Source organism: Salvia miltiorrhiza, chromosome 8 (genome assembly GCF_028751815.1).
Source record: "Salvia miltiorrhiza cultivar Shanhuang (shh) chromosome 8, IMPLAD_Smil_shh, whole genome shotgun sequence".
NCBI lineage: Eukaryota > Viridiplantae > Streptophyta > Magnoliopsida > Lamiales > Lamiaceae > Salvia > Salvia miltiorrhiza.
In genome coordinates, this window is record NC_080394.1 from 4,975,355 (window position 1) to 4,989,596 (window position 14,242).

The following is a 14,242-nucleotide window of genomic DNA, read 5'->3' on the forward strand; positions in this document are numbered from 1 at the left end:
TTTAGGGCAAATGAATTAGAACAGAGATGGAGTCGATGTTATGTTCAGACTTACATGTTTCTAAAATGAAAATTTTAAGTTATTGAGCATTAGATTCAAATTTAGGATTATGAATTTATTTAGTAAAGTAAGAAATTAATTGTAAAAAAAATTCACGATTTAAGAACTGAAAATAGCTCGCTCATACTTTAAAATGAATTTTAATTTATCCAATCTCTATCAAATATACATGGGTACTTTTTAGAAATTTGTTTAATTTTGGTATGTGAGTTTATCTTGTTAATTAAAACTTGAGGGCTACCGGTCACAAACTTCAAAATAAAAAATTAACGGTCATAAATGTTGGCATCGCCATAAGGGAATGTGTTGTTTAGGGTGTGTTGTATATGAGAAAAGAAATGAGATATTTAAATGTATAAATTTTTGTTATCCATCATTTTTTCATGATAAATTTATCCATCAAAGTAAACGCACCCTTAGAGAAAAGACAAAAAGATTGAATTGACAATAATTTACTGTGTCTAGTTGCAAAAGTTAGGTTAAAAGTTGAAAATCTAATTTCTGCACTTTTAATTTTTGCACTTCTAATACACATCAAACTAAATGTATACATCAGACGGGTGGATCCGCTCGCGCTCTGACCTGCGACCCAAACCCGACGGCCCTGATCACCTGCGCTTCCCTCCCCACCCTATACTCAAATACTAGCCGCATTTCCCATCCTCTTCTTTTTCTCTCTTTCTCTCCGTGTTCTTCCTCTCTCTCTATGTTTCTCTTCCCTATAGACCTAAGGTGCATTGTTTCTCAACTTTTAGGGCATCCACAGTGGAAAGCCAAGGTGGACGCTTAAAAGTGGTCCCCGCCATTTAGAGCCCCCATTGAAGAGCCAATACCCTGACTTTTAATTTTGTATCTTGATTTGATCTTTATTTTTAATTTTATTTTTAATTAAAATTTAACACTAAATTACTTGAAAATAAAAATTGCATTACAATAAAAATATATTCCTAAATTACTTCAAATAAAGTCCTATATTTAATAACATAAATTACATATTTAAAAAACATTACAATGATTTTTATCTCTATTTTAAACGCATATATTTGTAGATTAAATAGTGAAGCTACATTAAGTTGATATTACATCGAATCTCATATTGAAAAATGAATGATTCTCTACAATGTGTAGTACACTATAAATAGTGAAGTTACATTTAATTGATATTTCAATGAATCCTACATTAAAAAATGAAAGATTCTCTTAGATATCCGTGTACGGTTGTCCGGGGCATTGTTTCTTGAGAATTTAGTACGATAGTTGACATTCACATTTAGTGGCGCATATATTGTTTCTCAACTTCTAATCGTAGATGCATTATTTTGCTTGTAGCTTATTTATTGTCATTTATTAGTTAAATTTAGGTATTCAGGAGTTCTTGAAAAATATCGTACGATCAAATTTTCTATCTTTTCTTTTGCTTTTCTAGAAGTAGCACACTATACAGGTTAGTATTCTTCAATGTGTCCACTACTAGCTCTTGAAATCTGAGATTCAAAAAAAATTATATGATCTTCTAACTGTTATAAAAAAAAAAAATCTTCTGATTACTTGTGAATATTGGTTATAGTTTATGGAGAATGACTAAGTCTTTTTGGTCCAATATTAGGGCTGGGAATCGGGTCGGGTTCGGGTACCCTATCCGAAAAAATCGGGTACCCGAACCCGAAAATCCCCTAAACCCTATACCCGACCCCGACCCCGAAATTGAAATCGGGTACCCTAGTCGGGTATTCGGGTACCCTAAATTACCCGACTCAGTTTCCCGTTTCCAGTTTCCAGTTTCCATCGAAGTTCCACCAAAATTCACAACGAAATTCCACCAAAAATTCAACCCCCACCGTTTATTCCACCAAAATTCACAACAAAATTCCATCGAAGTTCCACCAAAATTACCCGAGTTGTACAGAATCTCAAACCAAGACAAAAAAAAAAAGCATATCTGTTTATTTAAAAAAAAATAAGAGGAAGAAAAAGAAGCAACAGCGCCTGTTGGAGCTCGGAGGCGGTGCGGCCGGCTGCTGCGGGGCGAAGTCGTAGGCGGCGGCGGAACGACGGGCGAGGGTCGAGGGTATCGGAAACGGCTGGGCGAGCAAGGGTCTCGGATCTGGGGGCGATTGGCGAGGGTCGCGACGTCGAGGAGACGGGAACGGCGGGCAGGCGAGGGGCGCTGGGTGGGAGGCCGGAGATTCTCTGGTACAGCAGGGCGGGAGGCGGAGACGGAGCGTCGGAAACTCTGGAATTTGGGCGAATTTGGGAAAGGAAGGGAAATAGGGAATTTGGTGGAATTTGGGCGAAAATGGGCGAAGTAGCGAACTGGCGAAGGGAATTAGGGAAATAGGGAATTTAAAATACATTTAATTAAATATTAGGGTATTTCGGGTATACCCGATACCCGATTTTTTTAGACACTAAATACCCGATCCCGAACCCGACCCCTAATTTTTCAGGTATAGGGTACTCGATACCCGATTTTTTCGGGTCGGGTATCGGGTACCCGATTACCCGATCCCGAAATTCCCAGCCCTATCCAATATCATCAACTATTGCTCTGTTTATTCAGTTTTATTGTTTATTCCTTGACTTATTTGGTCAAGTAATTATTATCGCAATAAAAAATACTCCCTCCGTCCGCCAAAAGTAGACCATTTTTACTATATTGGGCGTCCGCAAAGAGTATACCACTTTCCTTTTATGGAAATGGTCCCACCACCCACTTTAATCTTTTATCCTTACAAACACTCTTTATTTACAAAAAAACCACCCCAAATTCAATCTCAACCACAAATCTAATAAAGTGGTGGGACCCTTTCTCCACTACATCAAAATCATCACCAATTTTATTAAATCCCGTGCCCAACCAAAGTAGTCTACTTTTGGCGGACGGAGGGAGTAATTATTAATATGAAGAAAATTAATGTTTCAAAATTATTGCATTTGTTCACGATAATTATTACTTTTATTTATGAGAATTTAACTTTTAAATTTGAAAAAAAAAAATAACTTCATTTTTCGGCCCTATTCCATTTTTTTTATATTAAGTTTGTATGTGTATTGCTGGTTTACTGCTGGAGAAAGAAGTAGAATAAATAAATAATTTATCATATATTTCGATAAATTATACTCATTCTGTTTAATAAAAATATGCTTAGTATGAGACGACACGAATTTTAAGAAATCATGTACTCCCTTCGTCGACAAAAAATGACACTTTCCATTTAAGACATGACCCCATCACTTTTTCTTATCTTTTATTCTTATAAACACCCCTTATATATAAAAAAATCATCCTTAATTCAATCTCAACCACTCATTTCAAATTTTAGTGGAACCATTTCTCTACTACATAAACCACCAATTTTCTTAAAACTTGTGTCCACCAAAAGTGTCATATTTTTTATGGATGGAGGGAGTAAAATGTAGTGTAAGTGGAGAAAGGGTGTCCCACATTGATTGTGATATTTAGTATGAGAACTATTATTATAAATGGGATAATGCATGTTTTTATGGGACGGACGAAAAATAAAAATTATATATGTATGTTTTTATAGAATGCAATACTAATTAATTTTAAACGTGTTTGGTCTTTAATTACATCTTATATCAGTCTAACCCAATACACAAAGTAATAATTTGATATCAAAATAACATAGTGTGGCAAACCAACAACATTACCTCTAGTGGAAGGATTGTCCACCTGAGATAGTGATGGTTACCAAAAACAGCAACTCTTTATTCCATCCAATATTATTTCAGAAATTGTTGAAAAGCACTAAACTAATTAACAACACGCACATACAATAAATTTAGGAGGGTGTATTCGTTGTGGATTTCCACAGACTTTAAAAAGTCCATGGAATTTAAATTACATGGAATTCACATAGATTCCAGACGACTTTCAAAGAATTCGTGGTTGGATTTCACCCCGATTTTCACTGATTTTCGAAGAATTTAGGGGATAATTCTGGAATTGAAATCCATGATGCCAACGCCCGCTGAGTCCCAGCACCGCTGGAAACCCAGCGACCGCTGGGAATCCAGCGAGCGCTGGAAACCAAAAAGGCATCATGGAAACCCAGTGTTGAGCAATGCATTGGGCACCAAAACGGCACAGCAGCTGAGAGGTGAGGGGTGCGCTGGGGCGGTCCCGGAGGAGTCGAGGAGAGGAGAGATGGTGCGGCGCTCACACTGCGCTGGGGGACTGTGGGCCTGCGGCGGCGGCAGCGGCAACGGCGTGGCGAGAGACACGGAGCGCGTAGAGAGAGAGAGGCAGAGAATTCAGACTCGCTCGAATCCAGCATATGCTGGATTCCAGCATATGCTGGACTCTCTCAACGGTGGCTGAGTTCCAGCGCTCACTGGCTTCTTGGCCGCGGGCGCTGGAACTCAGCGCTCGCTTAAAATTTCATGGATTTCAATTCTCGTGGTTCTTGGCCGGATTTCGTCGTGTGTATTTTTTGGATGAAATCCATGAAAGTCATTCCAGATTTTAAGTCAATGGAATAACGAATACACCTAGATTTGTATGGATTTTAAAAAGTCTGAAACGAATACACCCAGATTTATATGGACTTTTAAAAGTCTTAAACGAATACACCCAGATTTCTGTAGACTTTTAAAAGTCTGGAACGAATACACCCAGACTTTTAAAATCCATAGAAATCTATTAAAATCCACAACGAATACACCCCCCTTAGACTAAAAGATAATAATAAATTTGCCCTCTTTAATCGCGTACCAATAAATAAATTTAAGGATAGGCTAAAAGATGAAATTTAGAAACCAAATTTTTTATCATAAATTATATAATATGAATCTATTGAATGGCTCTTTAGTCGGAGATGTAGGTATACCAGCCCTCTATTGACGAATAGAGTCACAAGCCCATTCAAAAAGCACATCTTTAAAATTTTAAATTCATCTCTATTATATAGTGCATATAGATGTAGGTAAAGAACTAATTATATAGCTACATGTCATATGCAAATTAATTTAAATAAATAGTATTCTATAAATTACCAACGAGCTTACAATGTATGAGTTGGCTCACAAGCTTGCGCATTGAATAACACAAAGATTTAATTAAGTTGGTTAATGAGCCTAGTATTCAAACTTTGTCAAGTCTATTTTCCAATTAATAACTATTCAACTCAACTCAATTATATAATAGTAGCACCCAAAATAAGACAAAAATATATTTTATTTTTTAAATCATATTTATATTTCTTGTATAATTCCTTTCGAGGTTGTGACATGCGATCTTGAAAAATTGCAATGAACACAAAGTAGCTAGGGAGACGAATTTTATAATAATTGTATAATGAGTCATGACTTTCCTAGCTTCGTAAATAAAGTAATTTTAATTTTTTTACAAATTATATAACTAAATAAAGAAATTTAAAGATTGTACGACGGTGGACTCGAATCCAGGACCTCGGACATTAATTATCTACCGTTAAACCAACACATGCACACCGTAAATAAAGTAATGCCTAAGGTGAGCTTTTGAGCTCCTTGTGCCAATCAATTTCCTAAGTATGTACAATAATTCCAATCTTAGCCGATTTATAATCTTAATGAGAGGTTTCGCTCTTGCAAAGCAAAAAGTTTTAAGTCGATCTCAGATTATGTAATACAATACTTTCTTCATTTATGAAAATGGTAGTCTTATTACTATTTTTGTTTTTTTTTCACAAAAATTGTGATAATTCTATTCGGTGCACTTTTCCTTATATTTAAAATTTCAATCACACTCAATATTAACAAAAAAAAAGCAACCAAATGGGTGCGTGTGTTGGTTTAACGGTAAAGTGGCTAACGCCTAAAGCCAATGATCTTGAGTTCGAATCCAACATGGCGCAGTCTTTAATATTAAAACAATAATATTAATATATATATATATATTAATATTACTTATATGTATATATATAGTATAACGTATTCCGATTTTTATTTTTTTCTCTAAAGATTTGAGTGATAAATATACATGAAGGGACATCTTATAAGTGTTGAATGCTATAAATCAGTGGAAAAACAACTCACGACACCATAAGTAGGCGAGCTTTATCTGTGTAGTTAAGCACTTATTTATTAATGCATGTATGTTGGAATTATGATGAAGTCCACTTATTACTCTACTAATTTGTCACCTAAAACTTTTGTTTCATTTTCCAACTACAAGAAAAATTAAAATAGAGACGTCGTATTTGATGCTGATGTTGAATACGGTGTATCGCAATAACTTTATCCTTATAACTAAAATTTGCCAAGATCATGAAAAAGCACTAAAATTGTTTGTACAAAAACCTAAATTGCAAATACAGCTAGGGTAGATAGTAATTTTAGTAATTAATTAGTGGAAGGGAATCATTTCAATTTACTTACTCTGTCCGCTAAAAGTATGAAACTTAATTTTGTCATTTTTTACGACCGTAAAAAAATATAATCACTTTTCTTTTTGAAACATGATCACACATATTTTCTTTATCATCTATCCTTACAAAAAAAAAAAACCTACCCTTTCTATAATAGTAGAAAATCCTTACAAAAAACTATCATTTTCCTTTTATCATTTATTTAATTAATCTCAAACACTCATTTTTAACGTATGTATATATAGTCCTATTTATTTTAACTCAAGAACTCATCTGTTGTGCTCAAATTTCCTACTCGTACTGATGAGGAGTAAAATACGCACCAACGTTGTGCATAACATGACTGGAATGTTTCTCTATATTATTATTGTTGTTATTATTTAGTGCAGCGCTAGAGCTGACTTTATCAATGGCTACTTTTTGTAGTAGTTTAACCTGGCTCTCGCCTTGGCAAAGCTCAGCTTCGCCTTCCAGCTATGTCACGCGTCAGCTCAATTCCAAGACGCGGATCAGTGTTACAAAGCTTGGGCCTAATTGCGTGAGTTAATGGGCCCAAATACTAATATTAATGAGCTTTAGGGGTTAAGTTTACTTTATAACTTATAAATAGGGCTCTTATAAGTATTTGAGACTAGGCTCTGTTGATTTCTCACCATGTAAATGTAATCACACACCTAAAATATAATAAAAACTCGAGCAACCTCCGTAGACGTAGATCATTATGATCGAACCACATATATTCTTGTGTTGTGTTATATATATTTTTATATTTTTATTATTAAGATTATTTTTGACTTCATCACATACAATTTTTTTGGCGACTAATTATTGTACTCAATTATACAAGTAAAACACACAAACGGACATATAGGGTCGATCCAACAAGTTTACAAATGACAATTCACAAAACATCACACATTATACACTTCATTTTCACAATACCGACACGAACAATTAATTACATATCAGCAATCTATATATATATATATAGAGAGAGAAATGATCCAATGAAAACAGATAAATGTGGTAAGAAATAAAAATGAATCTAAAACGTCGGATTTTCAAATTATATATTTATTTGAAGGAGATGAAACTACTTTAATTACCTTAGTTCAAATTCTAGAGGGCAAAAAGTCAAAACAATTCTATAATACTCCCTCCGTCCCATTATAAGTGGATCAAAATTTTTCGACACGAGAATTAAGGAGAATGTGTAAATTGGTTAAAAGTGGTAGGGTCTACATTTTTTTAAAGGTTAATTTTTTTTTATTTATGGAAATATGCCTCTTATAGTGGGACGTCTCAAAATGAAATACAGGTCACTTTTAATGGGACGAAGGTAGTATTTAATTTAAAATGAAATAAATGAACTTAAGTGGTAAAATAGTATTTTCAATATATGATGAGCTCTGAAATACATCTGAAAACTCTAGGAGCTAAATTTGCAAATTTCATGTATACATATAAAAAAGTAGAACTCTTTCTCTCTCTAATCGCAATAGCAGCAACCAAATTGTTTTCTTTCCTTTGCTCGCCGCCGCCGTCGCGCGCCGCCTTCCTTCCTTCCTTTAAATCCTATACAGAATTCATCGTCGAAGTATTCACTAAAAAAATATGTTCAAAGTAATCAACAATATTCGACCAATGATGAATAAAATATTGAGTTTCCTTCCCTTAAACTAAAGGAGCAATCAGAGATGATTGTCATTTAAATCATGAATTGACTCAGTGTGTAATTTCGAGTTTACTTTTAAAATGTAGCAAATAAGTATTCAATCTTTCAATTTTTCTAAATTATAATAATTTCAAATTTCCATAGTACTTGATTCGAAAAATTAAACTTCGTGACGCGGGCTCAATCGAATTTCGATTTACATCTATTAATTCTCTTCGTCCCACTTCAAATATCTTAAAATTATAGCACAATTGTATATAGTTTTATGACATTTAAAATGAAACGGGTTTGGCATATGCACACGCTGCTATCTATGCATGCAGTGCTTACAGACGAATTTATGTCCAATTTAATGATCAGAATTGTTGGAAACTATATATGATAAAAATTTATTGATAATATATAGTAAGTATTGGAAATCAATTCATATACCAAAATATTCATCTTATGAAGCCAATATAATTTGTAAACTTGAGAAAGAACCTAAATCTAATTGAAAATATTAGTTGCATTCTAAAATTTCATGAGGTTGTAGTTTGTAATTTATATTTAAATATTGTTTGGTCTGGTGCTATATTTACAATTTTTTTCGAAGGTCGGGTTTTTTTTACTGAATATTTTAAAAATTGTGTAAATTTTGCAACTCAATCCAAAGATAGGTCATAAAATGCAATCAACAATTTTCACGTATCACAAAAAATTAGTCATCCGTCCCACCTTCATAGTCCCTTATTCCTTTTTTAGATGTCCCACAATATAGTCAACTTTCTAAATTAAATTAGCATTAAATTTCTTTTTTTACCAAAGTAACCATATTTAAATATAGTCAAACATAGAATAAATAAGGGTAAAATTGAATAATTACATATATTTTGTATTTTTCAAAGACTATTTGAATTTTCCAAGCACTACTTATTGCATTTTCTTAATATGTGTGAAAAAGTGAAGTGGATTGTGGAGATGGGACGGAGGGAGTAGTAAATTACTCCGTATTTACACCTCATCCAATGCAAGAAATATATTTAATTTGTTGCACTGCTTAAGGTCACGTCACGTGCAATGTAATTCAAGGTCGTAAAATAGAGAGAGAAAAAAAAGATATAGCATACAAATAAACCTTCAATTTTATTTTAATAGCAGAATTATCACTCGATTTTAAAATTAATTTCAAATTAAAATTTTTCTTTTTAACAGATACGGTCGAATTTCCATGTCGTAGGAATAAGGCTACGGTCTCTGGCCTTAAGCATTAACCCCTTACCGTTTGGCCAACACACGCACACACTCACTTTTCTTTTGTTTGAGGTGAATGTTACAACTCGACTAAATGCATGCATGTATTGTCAGCTGTGACAAGCATATGCAATGGACTTAGCTCTTAAAATCAAATACTCCAACTTTGTAGAAATTAATCTCGACCAACAAAATGGTAACGAACCAACACTCCAATATTCCAACATTTATGGAAATATCTTGTTTCACGCATTTGACCTAATTAGCATCACCCGAAATCCTACAATTTTCATTGAATGAATTCAACGCTAAAAACAAAACAAAAAATGGCCAAAAATTTTCCCACCAAAAATAGAAAAACCTTATCCCCCAAATAAAATCAATCAGGATGATGATGACATAGATTCTTGTTTAAGGCCATCGTCGACTACGACGCTGACCAAAGGCGGCGGCTTGTCTGGTTGCTTGAAATTTGCGAGCGAACTGAGCTCATCGATGGCGGCTGCGATGGCTTCGACGCAAGAAACGATGTCGTTGAGCAGAGACGCGACTGCAGCAACTGGTATGACGACAGAGATATCCTTCTGGTCTTCCCAGAAATCGGATTTGATCAAGGAATGCAGATTCTTGGACGCGATTCTGAGGTTGGATTCATGGGAATCGGGCCTCGTCATCGTCTCCACCGTCCATGCAAGCTCCTTCAGTGCTTTCCCAGATTCTGAGCTCATTCTTGAGATTATTTCTTGAATATCTTGAGGTGCCTGCAATAATTAATCACCTCAATTTTTTTATTTACTGTTTTTTCACAAATATGTGTGCGGATATATATAAATTAAATCTCCATTAACTACAACTGAGCTAGGATCTATTAGTTTTTAATTGAAATTTATTAATTTCAAGGGTTAAATGACTAAGAATATACAAACTATACATAAATTTTGTTTTTAATCAAATTTATTTTTTGGTAAAAAAATACACATTCTTTTTTTGAAATTTGACCTGAGTCGAAAGTCCACCAGCTAATAACTTGATTGTTTGAATTTCGATGGGTAATCAGAAGGTTCCGTTGAAAAGCTTTTAACGTTATCTTTATAATGATACTTATAATGTTGGATTTGATCACCAGAAGTGGTAAAAAAAATGGCATGAAGGTTGATGTCACAAAATTCTATTTTTTTTTTCTTTTTTTCGACCACTTTCAGTGACAAAATCCTATAATATAAGTATCATTAAAAAGATAGCGTCAAGAACTTTTCAACAGTACCTTTGGATTGTCTGTCGAAATTCAAAACAATTAAGTTACTGACCAACGAACTTTTGGAGTCGGGTCATATTCTAAAAAATAGATCTGGTTAAAAATCAAAATTTAAGTATAGTTTGTGTATTTATAGGTAATTGACCCTAATTTCAAATTATAATTTACTAAAATCTAATTACTCCCTTCGTCCACGAAAAATTTGCCCACACTTTTCATTTTTTATTTATAGTAGCAGAGTCCAACTAGCTTTGTCATTGATGTAACACTTACTCGACTTTATAACCACTTAGAGCATCCGCAATGGGCTTACTTGATAGCCTACTTGATAGTGGTTGTGTTATTGAGTAGGTAGTGCTGCATTGGGGTTACTTGATAGCCTACTTGATTTTTTTAGTTTTTAAAGAGGAGAGAGAAATTTTTAAAGAGAAGAAGAGAATTAAAAAAAAAAAAAATTACTCGTGCATACTCGATAACTCGAGTAGCACTCGAGTAACACTCACTTGCAACGCCTATTCGAGTGCAATACTCGTACTCGAGTAAGCACTCGAGTAATGCGTTACTCATGCTCTTAATCTATATCCATTTAATTTAAAATTATACTTATAGTGAAATTCTTATTCCATTATCAATCATTTTATTAAAACTCGCGATTTCCACAATATGGCAAATTTTTCATGGACGGAGGTAGTAGAATTTATTTATTAAGATATATTAAAATGAATTAAATGTTGCTTTGGTTTTATTAATTAAGTACATACTTGAGTTTGAGAATTAAGGTAGGCGTTGAGGGGTTCGACGCGATAGGCACACTGCCTCGTTAAGCTTGCGATCTTCAAATACTGCTTCCATGGATGCCGGTACATGAACGCCCCATGCCCAGGTTCCCATCTCGCAAAATTCGCCTACACAAATTATTCTATTTAATTAACAAAACAAAACATTTTTGCACTACACTAATTTTAATTAATACTATAATGCTTGCTACTTGAATTTCACCAATTTGATTAATAATTACCAATGTTTCTAAGCTGGATTTTGAATCAAGAATAGCATGCAACCCAACTAGAGTCTCCGGCGCCTCAGGCCTTGTGAAACACTCGTCGCCAAAAGCTGCAAATTAAACACGATAATTAATGCTTTCATTTAGGTTATTTCATGTCACGTCTACGAAAAAATGGACCCTACTAGTATAAATAAAAATTATGTCAAATTTTTCGTGGATACCTTGTAAGAAAGTCCCAAGTTTATCGATGTTTTTAGCAACGAGGTTGTGGAGATCTTGACCGGCCCAAACGGGGTAGACGAAGATGGATACGACGACACAAGCGGCTGCTCCGATGACTATGGTGGAGAATCTCTTTTGTGCAAAACCAACAATTTCATCACTCCTCAAACCGGATATGGAGACAAGGCAGAATGTCAAGATGAATATCAGCACCCCATAATCATATCTAGCCTTCACTCTAGGAAAGAATCGTATGAATGTGGCTGCCACAGCTGCAATTATATATGTATCATCAATCAATAAATTATACTATACTATATATCTAATTAATTATTACTATGTTATATATATATATATACCTTGTAGGAAGACAAATAATCCAATCAAAATAGGCTCGCACGTTTTCCCCGTGACAGTAGCCAAGTGATGAGCTCCAAGGCCTAGGGCTCCGGCCGCCAGCGTCGCCAGCCCTCGATTCACCCCTTTCCCAAGTGTCGCGCCTAGAAAAATAACGTTCACGTGAATTATGGCCAGTACCGGGCATATAAGCAGTTATTTCAAATTCAGAGGTTAATTAGTCGTTTTTAAAAAATTAAATAAATTTTAAAAAAAATCTCTTTTTTACATTGTTTTACTTATTGAAGCCGTTGGATGGACTAAGGGGGTGTTTGGCTAAGCTCCAACGACCTATAAGATGTTTTAAGAGCTTATAAGTTGTTAAAGTATTTGTATAATTGAGATTAATATAAAGTTAGAGAGAGAATTTTTTTTGTTGAAGTCAAAAAATTGAAAAGAGATAAAATTGAAATGATATATGATAGAAAAAACAAATCATAATTAAATAATTTTTGCGAAATGATTGTTACATGCTCCCTCCGTCCCAAAATAATTATCCATATTTGAGAATGACACGAGTTTTAAAAAATCAATTAAGTGTCTGTGAGTGGAATAAGGGTCCAACTTTTATTACGAGCGAGTTGTGTGAAGTACACTTTTCAAAAATGGAAACAGTTACTCATTTGAGGGACGAAGCAAAAAGATAATATGAGTACCCATTTGGGGGACGACGAGAGTATAAGATTATGAAAAACTAAGCTGGGGTTGAAGAGCTTATTTTTATAACTTATATAAGTAAATTAAATTAAAGAGCCTATAAGTTTAGTCAAACATCGTCTAAGCACTCACCAACGGAGAACTCGAAGACGACGACGACGGTCATGACGGCCCACATTGCGGAGACGCCGAAGCTGGTGTAGAGAGGCTGGAAGTAGTAGAACAAGGAGACCAAGGTTAGGGCAAGCCCAACTTTGAATGAGTGGATGAGCTTCCTGGGATCATCTGCAGCAATCTTTCTAGCTTGCTCAGCAAATCCCACCATTGCTGCACCTGCATTCACTGGGATGGCTCTCAACCACACCCACCCACTCTCCACAACCCCTACTCTCTCAACCTCCATTATCATAAGCTATCAAGATTCAAGCCTAGCACTAGCAGTGCTCTTTGCATGAATGACAAGTTGGAGCATAAAGCACTTATATAAGAAGAGGTATGCATACGTTTATGACAAAGAATATATGCTATCTATTTCGTATAGATGTCATGCATGCCTTGGGCAAGTACAAAGAAGCATCATAATATTGAGTGATCAAGTGGGGTTCCAAAATGGGATGGTTTCATCTGTTATCCACAAACTAAAGGTGAAAAAAATAAAAAACAAGTTGGCATTCTGCAAGATTTTTTCTTTACCAAGAAAGGTAAAATTATTTTGGGCCACAAGGCATCATGTGATGATGATGATGATTTCACCCCCAAGTTTGACAGTGCGAAGTGTTTGTGTGAACTGTTGCGCATAGCATTAATGTTAGTCGAAATCTGCTGTGTATTCCATGAATCCTTGCAAGTTTTTCACCTTCTATAAGTGATCATGGATAAGCCTCTCCCCCCTTTTATTACCACAAAATATGAGGGCTTATCAGATGCATTAATAGCATAATATTCTTGCAGAATATAACCAAGTGGATATGCCTTGTTTCCATTTCTCAACCATATAGTAAAAAATTTAAACATTAGAATGAGACATGATCGAGGTTGAGAGGGGCCTTTTGGTTGATCTTGAAAGGACATGGGCATTGAATATGTTCCTTGCAATAAAGGGTTTCACCACTTTTTCTGCTATGAGAAGCTGTGTTTCAGCCCTTGAAAGAGAATATCAGAAACAGCAAAAACGTTCCTCAAATTGCAAAGTTTCCCCAGACATGATCTACTGAGGTGCAGGCTTTTTGGGGGTGAATTTGAGGTGCAGGGATAATCACAAGGCTAAGCAGCTGCAAATATCCCTACTCAAAAGCCTAGAAAATTTATCATCTCAGAACCCTTGAAAGAGAATATTAGTTGTACACATATATATGTGCATTTGATGC

At 34.7% G+C, this 14,242-nt stretch overlaps 1 protein-coding gene across 1 annotated transcript; it reads right to left on the minus strand.

Moving 5' to 3' along the window:
* Nucleotides 1–9,482: 9,482 nt before the first annotated feature.
* Nucleotides 9,483–13,382, minus strand: LOC131000249 (aluminum-activated malate transporter 2-like). The gene is made up of 6 exons (XM_057926053.1): nucleotides 13,008–13,382; nucleotides 12,182–12,322; nucleotides 11,822–12,094; nucleotides 11,613–11,707; nucleotides 11,356–11,499; nucleotides 9,483–10,100 (listed from the first exon to the last, which is right to left on the minus strand). The coding sequence occupies exons 1-6, from the start codon at nucleotides 13,282–13,284 to the stop codon at nucleotides 9,723–9,725; spliced, it is 1,308 nt and encodes a 435-aa protein (XP_057782036.1). The 5' UTR covers nucleotides 13,285–13,382; the 3' UTR covers nucleotides 9,483–9,722.
* Between the last annotated feature and the right edge of the window lie 860 nt (nucleotides 13,383–14,242).

Excerpts from the sequence above, each read along its gene's own strand:
- LOC131000249 (XM_057926053.1), bottom strand. The coding sequence starts at position 13,284 with ATGATAATGGAGGTTGAGAGAGTAGGGGTTGTGGAGAGTGGGTGGGTG. Across the intron at positions 11,500-11,612 it reads AATCCAGCTTAGAAACATTG|GCGAATTTTGCGAGATGGGA; the intron begins GTAATTATTAAT and ends TAATTTGTGTAG. Across the intron at positions 10,101-11,355 it reads ACCTTAATTCTCAAACTCAA|GCACCTCAAGATATTCAAGA; the intron begins GTATGTACTTAA and ends TAATTATTGCAG.